Source organism: Mizuhopecten yessoensis, unplaced genomic scaffold (genome assembly GCF_002113885.1).
Source record: "Mizuhopecten yessoensis strain PY_sf001 unplaced genomic scaffold, ASM211388v2 scaffold11101, whole genome shotgun sequence".
NCBI classification, from domain to species: domain Eukaryota; kingdom Metazoa; phylum Mollusca; class Bivalvia; order Pectinida; family Pectinidae; genus Mizuhopecten; species Mizuhopecten yessoensis.
In genome coordinates, this window is record NW_018408880.1 from 1,506,836 (window position 1) to 1,524,604 (window position 17,769).

The 17,769-nt window shown below is 36.0% G+C and overlaps 1 protein-coding gene across 1 annotated transcript in view; it reads right to left on the minus strand.

Annotated features, from left to right (window-relative positions):
* Positions 1-17,769, minus strand: part of LOC110465798 (zinc metalloproteinase nas-13-like) — a 37,352-nt gene that overhangs the window by 4,724 nt on the left and 14,859 nt on the right. The window contains exons 3-7 of the mRNA XM_021521892.1: positions 7,471-8,046; positions 5,472-5,550; positions 5,174-5,288; positions 1,011-1,216; positions 178-310 (exon numbers count right to left, since the gene is read on the minus strand). Of these exons, the coding sequence (XP_021377567.1) occupies positions 178-310; positions 1,011-1,216; positions 5,174-5,288; positions 5,472-5,550; positions 7,471-7,644 (707 nt within the window). The 5' untranslated portion in view covers positions 7,645-8,046. The remainder of the gene's footprint in view (positions 1-177; positions 311-1,010; positions 1,217-5,173; positions 5,289-5,471; positions 5,551-7,470; positions 8,047-17,769) is intronic.

Genomic DNA, 17,769 nt, shown 5'->3' on the forward strand with positions numbered 1-17,769 from the left:
AACAAATATTTCGATTTTAATAAACATATTTTCACTTGTTGTTACTGGAAGTGACAGTCGTCAACTAATTCATCCCTATAGTTTTGAACTGGACTTGCTCATTCTTTGATTCAGTTAGTTCAACTGTGACTTTAGGGGTGAATGGGTTAGACTGACATCACCGTCAGCTATACCTACCCGGATCCATCGACGATCTGCACGTGCGGTATACCACTGTCAGCGACTTCGTTGTCAATAATCCGGAAGCATATACAGGTTTGTTCCGAGATCCTCATCATGGCTCGCTGGATGGTCCATCTGTCAAAGGCGCCTATAATGAAACATAACTATCAGTCTCTATCATTGTTTGCTTAATAAGTTGTTCAGGCGAAATTTTCCAAATGGTGTGTTTTGTTTGATATGTTCTTAAACATTACTAAAACATTTCCAGGTTAATAAACGATTTTAACTCTTCAACAAATTTACTAAGGTTCATAGAACGTTTTGCTTAAAATTGTTCAATGGATAATTTTATATGTATTATCATCAAACTTACAATGTATTGAACTACTTAAACGAGTAACAAATTTAATTGGAGAGCATTTGGAAAATAATCCTAGTAAATCAAAACCACAGTGTACCATCCAACCTGAATTTGTTTTTGAAATTTGTGAGACACAAAATAAATGTTAAACAGATGATCCCAATTCATACGTCATTTTTATTTCACTCTCTGTATCGTTCTATGGAAGGTTTCGCCATCCAGCTGTTTCGTCCTTCCATCAATCATTGGTGAATTTAGGAGACACAAATGGTTGAAATCTAAATTGGCCTAAACACCTATCAAAACAGGAGGGGGTCGAGGTGCATACAAAACAAAACCGATTAAACTGTATTTAAAACCAATACTTCTATTTTATGAAGTCAAATAAGACACAGCGTCAACGCACATGGTCAAAATCGAAACCAAATTCAGTGCAAAGCATCAACGTCAACCAAGGAAATAAAAAGATAAGACATTATAAACTTACTAAAACCCGAGCTTGCAATTCGTACGGGCATAACTGCGTCAGGCCAAAGTCGATTGGGGTCTCGTCTGGCTGCTCTTTTTACACGTGACGATGGCCGACCTGATCGTGCGCCTGCACTGATCTCATTCATTAAGGTTTGCACAGATGTGATCCGGTCTGTAGTATTTAACATCATAGCTACGGCGTCCTCAAGCAAATCAAAAGAGCTGAAAAAATGTTTTAGAAAAAATATTGCAATTTCCGACGATCTGACATGTTCTTCAATAATGTTTAATTTTTATGAAGACGTTACAATCTTCTCAATTTGTATCATGTTGTTCTGTTTGTCTGTAACCAGTATAAACTTCATCTTGCTTCCTTTTTCTGCAACAATGATGCATATAATATCTTTCATAAATAATTTATTAATATTTGTAGATTGTTTTTGAAAGCGTTAAATTAAAACAGATAAAATTATTTTATAAAACACAATAATAAATACATGACATCCATTGTATCTTCATTTAATTTAATGTATTGTTGTACTGGCTGCAGGTAGGTGATTTTTCTCCAGAAACTCCGGATTTTTTCTACCACCAAAACCCGAAAGGTACTTAAATGACCGTAGATGTTAATAGGACGTAGAACACCAAAAACCCAAACCAAACCGAACTTTACTGTTGCTTTCACCTTGATTATTTCGAAATAATAAGCAAGGCAGACTAAAACCAATGAGAAATATTTGACATTGTATGGACGTAAAGGAATTTATCATAAAGAGGTCTACTGGTTTTGATATGGATGTGCCTCTTCTAAAACAAATGTTAATATTCTATTACCTAATGTCACGCGCATTGTTTGCAATACCGTTAACTGGATAGAAGATTTAAAATTACAAAGCCACAAACATTGTATTATTTGTGTATGTTGGATGTAACTTAACGCAGATCCAGGCTAACGTGAAATGGGCCTTTGAACCTGTGCACCCATGTTTCCGCCTTCTTGAAAGACCAGTAGCTTCTTGGGCACTTTTCATTTTACTATATCAAAAGCTAAATTGTGCAACTATGCATTTAGAATAAAGTAGATGTACGAAATTCTTAAAACATTGTCTAATTTGGTTCTCAATCGTTTACAAACATGCCAGAATCAACGGCCCCTCCAAAATATAGAAAATGCATTTCCACTGTCCTTATTCAGGCATATTCGGTTAGTACTGGAAGCAACATGAGCGAAATTGCATGTCCTTATTTCTCTAGAAAGTGCTAAGGTTACTTTGGTCTCCGTACAGGCCCGGGGATATATAAAAACATGTTGTATGTACTATGCGGCTACGAAAGAATCCTCCTGTATGATCCAGATTATCTCTTGTATCCTCTGCCAAACGGACATGGAACCATAACCCCCATTGAAACAGTTGGCCTCTATCTTTTCTCGGCTATCGGTGGTCGTCATATGATTTTGGCTTCTGCAAGGACATAAACCACTGAACTCTACAAGCTAAGACTACCTCTGATCGAGTGTCCTTATGGCGAAATCACTTATCTATTTAATACGAGGTTATTCCATTCTTTGTTTTTGCGTGCAAAAAAGGAATGTATACTGACATGCAGCCTTGCACGAGTTTTCTTTGTTTTCTTCAAATTTGCCCCGTTGTCATATTTTGTATGAGTCCAAAATATTATCATATCTCTAAACATTTTCTTCAGGTTGGTAAGTATGTTGTAAGTATATAACACCTTCAAGTCTGAATATAAGGTGCCCATTTAACACACTAGATGCTAGAAATATCATCAAAAAAGCACAGAAAGATCTATTAAATGAGTCTATTTTGTTGTTAACAACCCGTATTCTCTCTATCGAGTGACACTGTAGGGGATATGAACGAGCGTTCGAAACAACTAAACAACGCCACTTGACTAAATTAAACCGTCTTGTAGCGAAATCAACACAACACAACACAAATGCAGCTCTGAAGGATTCTATGCTAAACAAAAGGGTAGTCACTTCTCTAATGAGGAGCTCGCCACGAGAAAACGTTACTCGCTAAGGGTATGAACTATGCCATCGTTCCAGATAAAATCCCAGTTGATGATTTTGTTATAGCCACAGAACAGGCATGTAAGAAACTAAGCTATGCTGATTCTGACCAACTGAGGTCCCTGGTGACGGGGGTTTTAAAATCCTCGAAAATACCAACAAATAATATGACGAAAGAAGAACGGGGCACACTCCAAACAGTAGGCAGAGACAAATCCATTACCATACTACCAGCTGGTAAGGGGAAGGCAACAGTTGTCATGGACACCGAAGATTATGAGGCCAAGGTCACAACAATGATAACATATTAACAGCTGCAGACCAATCCAGCTCAAAAGTTTAAAAGGCGTCTCATAGCCATCCTGTCAAATTTAAAACAAGAGAGCAAGATCAACGAAGGCCAATACAGATATATGTATCCCACAGCAGAGAACACTTCTAGAATGTAATGTACAACCGAGATCCATAAGCAGGGAAACCCACTGTGGCCTATTGTGGACTTAACTGGATCAATTGGTTACAATGTTTCCAGATAATTAGCAGACATTCTTGGACCGCTAGTGGGTAAAACGGAAGACCATGTAAAGAATTTAAAACATCTAGCAGAAGCTATGTGTACCATAATGATTCAAGAAAGAAGACGGAACCGTGAAGGTATTGGTCATCACGTATATAAATGGTATATTCGAAACCATCCAGAGGATATGTCGCGGTCATGGCGTAGCAACAGCCATGAAGCCCCACAAGACGCTTCGCAATATCCTAGTTTACCCTAAGTATAAAACACCTTAATAAAACGTCGCAGAATGCGTATACAAAATCGAATGCAAAAACTGCGACACGCCGTACATTGGAGAGACTAGAAGGCGTTTTGGGGTCCGACTTGGTGAACACCGGACAGATTCACCAGATCAGAAAGGAAGCAGTCGGAGTCCCAGATAAATAAATCGAGACTAGAGGGATCAAAGACTCTCGCACATCTATGACCAAGTATTAAACAAAGCGTAGCTGAATCAAGTCATTTCTGTACATATATAACAACATTTTTGACCAGTTACTCAAAAGACCAATCGATGACACCAAGCAGTTGTTATGACATTTTCTTTGATTGTCATCATCTCCATGTTTAAAGTTATTAAATGCTGAAGGCTGTATAGATCATCAACAGTGAATATACCACTGGGACAAGCGTTGCGTTAGGTACTTGTCAAATGTCCATCTTTCTTCTAACCTTAGTCTTTTTCTTTAGGTGTTGTTTTGGATTCTCATTGAAAGGTGTGGAAAACCTCTTCTCGTATTTTCTATAACGTCGCCCATTGTTAGACTTGTGTATACACTAATAGTCCTAAACTCATTCTTCGATATATAGAGGCAGTGTACACTCTCTACAAATCTGATCGGTCACCTGTTTATTGTAAGCTATCTACTGCTCTATAAAACACGGGGACGCTACATCGTTTATAATGATTGCATATGGCAAAAATGTACATGGTATAATTGTGTAGAGGACGACGAATATTAGTGTTTAGAAAATCCTTATGTTGTACAGTTCCTGGCAAATGGTTCATAGTACATGGATATATACATTTGGAATTATGCATGCAGGGGATAGACCTAAATTGAATGTACTTGGATGTAATTTACAAGGTTGTTGATGTACGATAATGTTCAAAATATAACATGATGCTATGCTGTACTGGTATATTGGTATATTGATATACCATTTATACTTTATTTAGTTCTTTCTCTTTAATAAAGCCAGTTCGTAAGGTTCTTCGAACAGCAAAGGTAGTGTTTTCACAGTTGGAACATAGTGGTCAGCTTACTTAATACTAGTAATATGTTATTCTTAAAATACGTTTCCCTTGTATTGCATTTGGAGGATACCAAGCATTTTGTTTTGTTTGTGCTTTACGGCCTATAAACAGCTGTGGTCATTTATTGACGAGCCAGGTCAGAGTGATGGAGGCAAACCGGAGTACCCGATGAAAAACAAACGACCTGCAGACAATACCTGGCGACTGTTCCAAATAGGCTTCGAATTCACAATGGTGGAGGGCTAGTGATCGTACACGGTCAGGCGCCTTAACAACTTAGCCACCATGGCCCAAAGAAATTGTAAATGCTTACTGAAAAAAACTTACATATGTGTTTGCATGTCTGTAAACTGATCCACGGTCATCATAATGTCTCCTTCCAATTTGAAGGCATTTTCTTTCTCAATATAGGACGGTTCAGCCTTAATAGATGCTGCGGGATCTGCAAAGAAAAATATAGCTTGTCAAAACCTAATAAAAAATTCATCTAAAAGTGATTTACATTTACATGTTATACCTGAAAGAGATGTATCTATTTATTTAAGACATATCTCAAAAATAATTGAGATGTCACAAATTACTGCATCATGACACGTGTATGACAGACAGCGGCTATAATAAATACCTTCAGCTTCCTCTATGATCTGGTCTATAGGCACGATGTCTTGGTTGGTCCGTGACGATGATGCAGAGTTATGATTCAACTGAAAACAAGAATTATAATAATATATTTGTTACTGTAAATAATTTCATTTTCGTGAGACATTGATTTTCACGTCGATTCGCGAATTCAATTTCTGTAAATATCAATTCCACGAATGATTTCTAACAGAATGGAATTAACGTCCTCTTAATTATGAATTTTAGTAAAACCTGCAGACATATTCGGGGAGTAAGCACATGCGAAAATAAGTGATTTACAGTATTTATTTTCATTTTTGATATTTAATGTTTTATTTTGTATTGTATCGATATTAAAACTTATATTTGGCAATAGTCAAATCACAGAAAAGCCCTCCGAAAATGACAAACAACAGAATATCCATGTCTTGTTCAACAAAAGGTGGATGACAGTTGGACGGATATATGTGTACGTGTGTATGACGTTATTAATGCTAATTTTATAGACAGGCGATTATAAATGATCACAATTAATAATACGAGAGGTGACACAAATATCAGTCAAGAGGTTGTTTATGAAATGAACACCAGCGCAGACTAATTGCCAATAAATTTACACTTTTCTGCAGACAGTTGACAAGCAGACCCAAATCTGAACTATTTTTTCTAATAAAAACGTCAGGCATCTATTTTAATTTCTGAAAGTTCTCAAGAAAAGTGATATTCATGTTAATATCGAGACAGAAAAGTCTGTATATTCAGTGGGATAGCATCACTCAAAAGGGAAATGGAGTTGAGAGAAGTTTCCTTTAATTAATAAAGACAGAACAGTTGAACAAACAGTCAAGAGTCATTCATTCTGATGTTTAGCAGAGAAAACTTATAATACCAATATTCGAACAAGCGATTCATTATTATTTTGCATGGTAACAGACTCAGTTATGAGTACTATGATATATTTCTCATTCAAAATAATTCAACGCTTCGACAATGGAGTGACTCTTGGTTAGCCAGCACCGAAATACAAAAGTTCCGCTCTCGAAATGCAAATTCGAAGGCTTTGTACATGTACGTGGAATACTGCATTACATTGTTCTTTTAAATCACAGGTATGCAGGTTTCCTGCTCACTCGTGAAAACATTGAAGCGTTCTACCCCACTCATGAAATTTACATAGCATTCAAATGAAACCATTGAAGATCCGCTATATTTAGACATTAAGATCTTGACCTATTTACAGTACATTAGGATAATATCGGGATAGGTACTGATCTATGACGTCGCTTCTATGACCATGAACAATGGGAAAATATATAATTGATGTTAACACTACATGCATACCAACAAAACATTTACAGGTTCAAAGCGAGCGCTTGAGGAAGTTTGTTGTTTTCAGTTGCGACACATGTTGTCTATTATTGTCAACTGAAGCCTCTGATAAAGATATGATTACTAACTATTTTATGGAATATTAATGTATTTTTTGTTTCATTTGTTTTCAGGTACCTGAAAATATTATCTAAAATAACTTATGCATAAGGCCACTTGTTTGTTAGAAAAATGATAATGATTTATATAAGAACACCGTACTTGTTTCTTCATCATGTTTGCTGATTTGATTTGTACTATTCATGTCATGTATTCAACAACTTGAATAAATATAGTTTAAATCAAAAATACATCAAAACACTTAATGGATACAAAATACTACTTTGCATTAAGTTGGGAGACGGTATCAATAAGTACAAATTCCTAATAACGAAATGCATTTGTCTTTAAATAAGGCGTCTGACATTCTGCTTCCACTAGCCCTCCGCCACTGGGTCACAGGTTCGAAACCTATGTGGGGCAGTCCCCAGGTACTGGCAATAGGTCGGTGTTTTTTCTCCGAGAACTCCGGCTTTCCTCCACCACCAAAACCTGGCCAAGCCCTTAAATGACCATAGCTGTTAATAGGACGTAAAACACAAACAAACCAAATATATAAAAATATAAATACTTACCGATTTAAAAAGTTTTACGATTTTAAACAGCGAATCGACGTCAGTGACGAGTCGAGAAAGCAAACGACGTAGTGCCGGACTAGATTGTGTTGGTAGCTGACCGATTGTAGTTCCTATATGAAGCCACAAGAGCAAGTAAACAAGCACAGTTCTCATCAACGTTAGATTCTTCATCGTTCTCGACGGATACTGAAATACTGAATATAAAAATTAAAAACTCTTAATAATTCGTTAGATAATACAAAACCAACAAAGTATTCCTTTCAGTCTTGAATCAACTGTTCAAAACGAGGAAATTGAATCCTGCAGTTTTCTTTTACATATTCACGCATACCTCAATGAGACAACTGTCTTAAATACAGTTTTATATGGGTAAAACAGCACCTATGCTCCACCCACTTCTAGATAGGTTAATCATTATCATGAGTAATTTGATTGATAGGTGTGCGCCAGTTTCCTTTTGCATCGTTGTTCGTTTGCCATAGAAATCCGCCATCTTGGATCGTCTGTGTGACGGGCTCCACTACGTGGTCCAGTACGAACATTTCGTCATTGATGTCGTAACTAGACATATCCCTGTAAAAGTAACAAACAAAAAAAAGTATAAATTAAATTCGAAAAAACATAAAGTATAAGAAAGGCCCCCGCACGTTTTACGAAATACCCCGTTACTAGTAACATGGAAGTAGAATAAGAAAGATTGTGGAAGGACCCTTCCTTTCAGGGTAGTTTTACAGGTCCAAAAAACCTGTATTTAGCCCTAACAAACGCTATTCTATATCGAAAATACGCAAATGGTTAAAATAATCACATTAGTGATGGTAATCTTAGGCAAACGCACGTTTCCAAAAGGAACCTTCCATTAGGTCGTGAGGATTCGAATACATGTGGGACGCCTATTTGGCAGACGTCAGTAGAATGAAAATGAATAACAAGTATAACAGATTTGAGTTTCTGTATATATCGAGTCTTCTGAAAGAAAAACTCAATAAAATAAAAATACAGTTTTAAAAATAGCACCAAACAAAATGCTTTATATTGTAATACTGGTATACAATATTAAATATTAAAACATTTTATTTTTTGATGCCCACAATAAAATGATTATAACATGTTGAACAAGTATATTAGAACGAGTGTGTTCCCATTAAAAAGGCAACGGAAAATAAATGTGAATAAATCTGTGTTGTTGAATGACGAACATGAATGGAAAGAACGAATGCCAAAAGATAGTGATTCTGACAGATTTGTAATGGTTCATAATATATTGCAATAACAAATACTATGGAAACTGGCAATAAAATTCCCGGAGTTTTAAGATTCGATATTATATGTTACGAAATTAATAGTTAATATTCGTACTGGTAAAGTCAAAAAGCTATGTCATAGATGTGATATTATTTACCAAGATAGATTAACTCATATTGTATTAAAGTGTAGTTATACTGAACACCTACTGGACAAGTTGTGGCGCTCTATCGCAAACATTAGTGACACTGGTATACTAATGAGTGCGTACACACACTCTCTGACAGATCACGAATTAGTTCATATTTTAATTGGGGAACAAATGACGAATTAAATGTATTAGACAGAATTAAGATTGAAATCAGTAGCAGCTGTCGAAAACAATGCACACATTATACTACCGGTAGTGTGTAGATATAATCTCACACTCTGATAAAGATTAATATAAACAAAATAAAAATTAAAAATAATATAAATGTTTAATATTTGTATGTATTACCTCATCATATATACACTTATTAATGATATTTATTGAATGTATGTGTCATGTATGTTATTTGGTGCTTATGTGTATTTGATAAGATTTTTTGTAATGTAGATATGTGAGCATTATTCTGTTTAAATGTAATCTTCAAATTGGAGGAAATAAAGAAAATAATAATAATAATAATTAAGATTACTAAAATAATAACGTATACGACAATGTAAAATGTTCATGTTCCTTCCTCCATACACTTTAAAAAAACTTTTTCTCATAGGGATACTTTATTTGGTTTGATAGAACTTTTGAACTGTTTCAATGTGGTACTATTTCTTTTTTCCAAAGACAGGTTATTCCATAAATTACAGGTATTAGGTATAAAAGAAGACATAGTTAGACTAAGACGATAATGAGGAATTTGATATTCATCTCAATTTCTAAGATTATAGGCAGACAAGTCATCCACTTTCGGACGAAGAGGGCCACAAGAGAGTTTGGTGAATTTCCTGACTGAACCTGATAAAGAAGACTGAGTTTATTGAACAACCTACCTTCTTTTAAGGAATGCCAGTTTAATTCTTGCTATAGTCGGATTTACTTGTAAAAATTGGGCAAACCTGTAATAATTCTGGCGGCTTCATACTATTACAAATAATATGTTAAAACGAGCTAAAGAACTTTTCTACAAAAATGTCGACTCTATCATAGTCAAAAATAAATCTAACCCCAAAACATACTGGAAATTGTTAAGGCTTGTACTGAAAGGAAGCAAATCTACTGAAATATCACCACTTTTTGATGACAATGCTAACGAATTCACGAATGAAAATAACCATAAATGTGAACTTCTTGATCAAATATTTTTCTTCAATATCCAGGCATTCCGAAGTAGACCAAAACAAACCTATTCCCATTTTATAAAAACGAACAGACTCTCTTTTGTCCGAAATTCATATAATTCCTTCTGAAATAGTTGATATTATTAACGTACTAGATGTAAATAAGGCAACAGGGCCTGACAGAATCCGTCATCGTATGTTAAAACTTGTAGCAAATGAAATTATCATTTCCCTCATTTTTAATCACTCCCTATTCAATGGTATATATCCCGATACATGGAAATTAGCAAACGTCATGCCGATCTTTAAGTCTGGCGACGCTCATTATGTTTCGAATTATAGACCAATATCAATATTTAGCTGTGTTGGAAATTATTTGAACGTACAGTAAAAACATATTTACAATTTTTTTAACTCCAATAATCTTACTTACAAACTTTAGTCTGGATTCTTACCCAAACTTTCTTGTACGCATGAACTCATTGAAATGTACCATTCTATGAAGTTAGCATTAGAAAACCATGAACATACAGCTTTTACTTTTTGTGATTTTTCAAAAGCCTTCGATCGAGTTTGGAATACAGAGCTTATATACAAACTTCATCAACATGGTATTTCAGGCAGTCTCCTTAATTGGATAACAAACTATCTTTTTGAGCGTAAGCAATCCGTTTTTATTCATGATTCACATTCTTCTGTAAGAAATATTAACGCCGGTGTTCAAGGTTCAATGTTAGGCCCTTTATTCTTGTTGAATTATATTAACGACATTTCAACCGAACTCTACTCATTATTTCGCCTTTTTGCTGACGATACGTCGCTTTCAAACTCATCACCGAACCTAGAAAATATTGTAAGTGAAGTAAATAAATTCTAGAGAAATGGTCGAAAAATTGGCTGATGTCCTTTAATCCTAAACCCCGAAATCATGATTGTTTCTAATACAAATCTACCCTTTCAACCCCAAGTTATTTTTAACGATCCTTTTAACAGATAACCACAAACACATTGGAGTTATACTAAGTAGCGACGGCAAATGGAATAAACATGAAGAGGAACTTATAAAAAAGTGGCAAAATATATAGCAACCCTTCTTCAAATGAAATTGATACTCAGTAGAAATAACATTGAAAAACTATATTTAACGTACATTCGACCCTTATTAGAGTATGCATGTGAAGTCTGGGACAATTGTCGAATAGTTAATTCATCAAAACTTGAAAATATTCAGATAGACGCTGCACGAATTGTTACAGGACTACCCCTAAACACAAAAATTGAACTTATATTTAATGAAATTGGCTGGGTTCCACTAAGTAATAGAAGGAAAAACAGAAAAGTATCCCTATTCCTTACAATTAAAAACGGTACAGCTCCAAATTATATTTGTGACACCATACCAGATAGCAATGGGGTAATTCCCGTTATAACCTAAGAAATTCCCAACATTTAAGACAACTAAACTTTAGGCTTGAAACTATGCGCAATTCTTTTTTCCCTATCAACTACAATAATTTTGAACGACCTAGATATATCTATAAGGAATTCGGCTTCTCTCAGTTAATTTAAAACAAATATAAAATCGAAAGGTACAATACATAATAAATGCTTTCTGGTATTGGGTTCCCGTAAATTAAACATACTTCATTGCCGTTTGAGAAACCGTGCGAGTTATCTTAACTATGACCTATTTAGAGCAAATTTATCTAATACAGCTGGATTTGCATGCGGTAATCCATATGAAGACTCATATCACTTCCTCTGTTCTGTACCTGTCCCCTATACACCCAGCATCGAAATATATTAATAAGAGAGCTAAAACCTTTTCTTGATGATTTAACTTTAAACTTGCTCCTATATGGCGATCCTAAATTCAGCAATGATGAAAATACCTCAATTGCAAAATCTGTCCAAAATATATCAGCAAATGCAGCCGGTTTGGCTGAATGTGATCATCTTTCTCTATCACTCTTTTTTCTCCGACTCTACCTGTGTTACTATCCTTTACTTCGTTTCTCTATCCGTCTTTTCATTTTCTATTTCCATATGCAAACATAATTTATATATATTGCGTAAATTACCTCATCAAGTTATTGTTTATATTCATGTTTTTGAAGAAAAGGACTGTGATAAATTGTGAAAACTTTTGTAAGTATTTATTTGCAGTAAAATATGTTTAAATCACTGGATGTTTTCAATAGCCTCTGCACGATCGGTAGTTGAAGGCTCCTTGTTCAACTTTTAGATTAACATTTGAATTTTATTACTTGCTCCAATTTGGCTATCTGAAATCTGAAATACCATTAATATATATGAGAAATAAAAGTGGCCCTAAGACTGAACCCTGTGGGACTCCAGCTTTAAGAACTCTTTCGGAAGAAGTACAACTGATTGTTTCCTTTCAGAGAGGTAGTGTTCAAACCATTTCAACTCCTGTGATTCCATTTTTTTTCAAGTTACAAAATTTGCAGGCGCAGTCACTTTTAGAAACATCCATCGTGCGCATTTGAGATATCATTTGGAAAAAAATCCTGGTAAATCATAACTAAAGTGTAGCATCCAACCTAAATTTGTTTTCGAAATTTGTGAGATACAAACAATTGTTAAACAGATGTTCCCAATTCATACGTCATTTTTATTTCATTCTCTGTATCGTTCTATGGAAGGTTTCGCCATACAGCTGTTTCGTCCTTCCATTAATCATTGGTGAATTTAGGGGACAAAAATGGTTGAAATCTAAATTGGCCTAAACAACTATCAAAGCAGGAGGGGTCGAGTTGCATACAAACAATTGCATTTAAAACCAATTCTTCAATTTTATGAAGTCAAATATGACACAGCGTCAACACACATGGTCAAAATCGAAACCAAATTCAGTACTAAGCATCAACGTCAACCAAGGAGATAACAAATAATAAGACATTATAAACTAACTGAAACCCGAGCAAGCAATTCGTACGGGCATAACTGCGTTAGGCCAAAGTCGATTGGAGACTCGTCTTGCTGTTCTTTTTACACGTGACGATGGCCGACCTGATCGTGCGCCTGCACTGATCACATTCACTAAGGTTTGCATAGATGTGATCCGGTCTGTAGTATTTAACATCTTAGCTACGGCGTCCTCAAACAAATCAAAAGTGCTGGAAAAATGTTTTGAAAAATTATTGCAATTTCCGACGTTCTGACATGTTGTTCTTCAATGTTGCTTTATTTTTATGAAGTCGTTACATTCCTCTCAATTTGTATCATGTTGTTCTATTTGTCAGTAACCAGTATATACTTCATCTTGCTTCCTTTTTCTGCAACAATTATGCATATAATATCTATCATTAATAATTCATTAATACTTGTGGATTGTTTTTGAAAGCGTTAAACTAAAACAGATAAAATTATTTTATAAAACACAATAATAAATACATGACATCCATTATATCTGCATTTAATTTGATGTGTTGTTTTACTGGCCGCAGGTCGGTGATTTTTCTCCAGAAACTCCGGCTTTCCTCTACCACCAAAACCCGAAAGGTACTTAAATGACCGTAGATGTTAATAGGACGTAGAACACAAAAAACACAAACCCAACCAAACTTAACTGTTCCTTCACCTTGATTATTTCGAAATAATAAGCAAGTCAGACTAAAACCAATGAGAAATATTTGACATTGTATGGCCTATGGATTTCATACTTAAGCATGAGAACGACTCCATGAATACGGGCCCTGATTTTACCGCCAATTTTATAACGTTTTATGTGCTAACTACATGGGCCGACCTCACCACGGTATCATTGGCCGAACCAGTTCAGGCCTAAATTGATATTTCAATAAATTCTTATCGTACAGCAATATAGAAGTAAATGATTGGCCTGGCTTTTATGTATTATCATTTGAAGCTGTCAGTGTGTTACACGTTTGACTGTATTAAAAGTAACAATTCCGTTTCAAAAAGTTCGCATAACTATAAGCGAGATCATGTTTTTCTTTCTCCCCTCTTAAAAGTAATTTTCTCCTATTAAGTAATTTTACATTAGAGTTTTCCTCGCAATTTTTTCGTTAAATGCCCAGCCAACTAAACGGCTAAGACCCTTAAAGATGTAAATAATAAATCAAAAACAAAAATATCAGAGATGGCCGAACTTGCCCTGGTTTATGTAGATTTTTGTATCATTGATGATTGGTAAAAATGTATTCACTAATGCTACTACTTATCGAGTGGCGTTATGGCAAAATCACTTATCCATTGAATACGAGGTTATTCCATTCTTTGTTTTTGCGTGCAAAAAAAAAGATATTTTTTTACATGCAGCCTTGCACGAGTTTTTTTTTTATTTTCTTCAAATTTTGCCCCATTGTCCTGTTTTCTTTTGAGTCCAAATTATCATCATATCTCTAAACATTTTCTTCAGGTTGGTAGGTATGTTATAAGTATATAACACCTTCAAGTCTGAATATTAGGTGCCCATTTAACACACTAAATGCTAGAAATATCATTAATAACGTATAGAAAGATCTATTGAAAGAGAGAATACGGGTTGTTAACAACAAAATAGACTCATACAAGCATGACATAACAGTACTCACCGATAAACTGACCCAGCGCTTATCGAATGACACTGAAGGGATATACACAAACACACGAAGCGTATATATGAACGAGGGTTCGACACAACTAAACAACGCCACTTGACTAAATTAAACCGTCTTGTAGCGAAATCAACACAACACAACACAAAACAAATGCAGCTCTGAATGATTCTATGCTAAAAAATGGGTAGTCAACATCTCTAATAAGGAGCTCACCACGAGAAAACGTTACTCGCTAAGGTTATGAACTAAGCCATCATTCCAGATAAGATTATAGTTGATGATTTTGTTATAGCCTGTAAGAAACTAAGCTATGCTGAAGCTGACCAACTGAGATCCCAGGTGACGGGGGTTTTGAAATCTACAAAATTACCAACAAGTAATAGGACGAAAGAAGAACGGGTCGCACTCCAAACATTAGGCAGGGACAAATCCATAACCATACTACCAGCTGACAAGGGGAAGACAACAGTGGTCATGGACACCGAAGATTATGAGGCCAAGGTCACAACAATGATACAAGACAACAAGACATATTTACAGCTGCAGACCAATCCAACTCAAAAGTTTAAAAGGCGTCTCATAGCCATCCTGTCAAAATTAAAACAAGAGAGCAAGATAACTGAGGACCAAATACAAATATCTGTACCCACAGCAGAGAGCACTCCTAGAATGTACTGTACACCCAAGATCCACAAGCAGGGAAACCCACTGAGGCCTATTGTGGACTTAACTGGATCCATTGGTTACAATGTTTCCAGATCATAAGCAGACATTCCTGGACCGCTAGTGGGTAAAACGGAAGGCTATTTATAGAATTTAAAACATCTAGCAGAAGCTATGTCTACCATCATATTTCAAGAAAGAAGACGGAACCGTGAAGGTATTGGTCATCCCGTATATAAAGGGTATATTCGAAACCATCCAGAGAAGAATTCATTTCACATGATGTTGTCTCTCTTTTTACCAACACACCAATTGACGATGCATTTATAATCATTCGGAAACGCTTGGAATTAGACAGATCCTGGCGCAAAAACACAAACCTCCAGATTCAGGACATCATGGAGATTTGCTGGAATTTGTGCTGACAACAGCATATTTCAGTTTCCAAAACAACATCTCTCAACAACGCTTCGGCACTGCTATGGGTAGTCCAGTGTCTCCCATTGTGGCCAACTTGTTCATGGAACATCTGGAGCAAGAAGCAATAGCCACTGCCCACATAGAATGCAAGCCGAGCTTATGGAAGCGATATGTTGACGACATACTTGGGATAATCAAGAAGGGGTCACAGAAGGATTTGACTACACAAATAAATACCATTGATGCCACTAACAACATATCAAATGTACATGTGAGGAAGAAACCAACGGCACAGTGCCCTTCCTAGACACTCTACTGGTAATGAAAGAGGACGGAACCGTGAAGGTATTGGTCATCCCGTATATAAAGGGTATATCCGAAACCATCCAGAGGATATGCCGCGGTCATGGCATAGCAACAGCCATGAAGCCTCACAAGAAGTTTTGCAATATCCTAGTACACCCTAAGGATAAAACACCTATATATAACGTCGCAGAATGCTTATACAAAAACTGCGACGCGTCGTATATTGAAGAGACTGGAAGGCGTTTTGGGTCAGCCATGGTGAACACCGGACAGATACAGAAATGTAGAAATTCAACAGAACAGAAAGGAACGAGTCGGAGTCCCATATAAACAAATCGGCAATCACAGACCATGCCACACAGAAAAACCATGTGATTGACTAGGATAACTCCAAAGTTTTGGACAGAGAGAATAATCTGTTCAAGCGGCTGATAAAGGAAGCCATATGGAAAAAAATATATAAAAAAAACTTCCTCTTATTTCGGAGCGGAGCAAATCTAGTTCTTTCAGCCTTTCTTGGTGCGACATTCATTAATATTGTTCATTACTCATTATGTTTAATTCTTTTGTAAATTCTGACTGACAGCATACTGAATAATGTCGTTAATGAAACATGTGTTTGCCCAGTTACTCAAAAGACCAATCGATGACACCAAGCAGTTGTTATGACATTTTCTTTGATTGTCATCATCTCCATGTTTAAAGATATTAAATGCTGAAGGCTGTACAGAACATCAACAGTGAATATACGACTGGGAAAAGCGTTGCGTTAGGTACTTGTCAAATGTCCATCTTTCTTCCAACCTTAGTCTTTCTCTTTTGGTGTAGTTTTGGCTTTTCATTGAAAGTGTAGAAAATGTCTTCTCATATTTTTTATAACGTCGCCCATTGTTAGACTTGTGTATACACTAATAGTCATAAAACACCTTCTTCGATATACAGAGGCAGTGTACACTCTCATATATAGTCCGCCAAAATGGACCATAATCGCAGGCTCCACAAATCTGATCGATCACCTGTTTATTGTAAGCTATCTGCTGCTCTATAAAATACGGGGATGTGTTGTCGAAGTCTGGTCTGGCGATAGCGATTTTGAGCGCCCTTAAAGAAACTATCAATACCTATATGTCAATTAATTCATTTCTCACTCTTTTGACGACTGTACGTCCTGTCCGAACTCGACACATTCGGGACGTTACATCGTTTAAAGTGATTGAATATGGCAAAAATGAACCTGGTATAATTGTGTAGGGGACGACGTATAATTAGGGGATAGTACGTTGTTTTGAGTGGCTATACTGGCGATTAGAACATGAAATTTGGGTTTGAACTCGAGACCGATAGGTCGAGAGTTTAAACCAAATTTCATGTTCTAATCGCCAGTATAGACACGAAAAACAACGTACTATCCCCATTCTAACACACCTTTACAAATAAACTACGCTAATATGCTTAGAAACATTGTATTTCCTTGTACGAAAGTACTTTGTGAGCTGAACTGGCGACGTGTCATTCTGCAGCGGACTGACCAATCGGAAAGAAGCTCTCAAAAGTCGGTCATTTAGCCCCGCCCATACTGGCGAGAGCTCGATCTGTATGTTGACGAGGCGGAATATTTGGATTGTTCGTGAACGTCCTGTTACCAAAGTTTATACGACACATTCGGTTTACTATTGAACAAGTTCTTACATTTCCATGTCAGTATGCATACCAATCTGTGCTTATCGACAAAATCGGTGATTATTTGTATAGATTT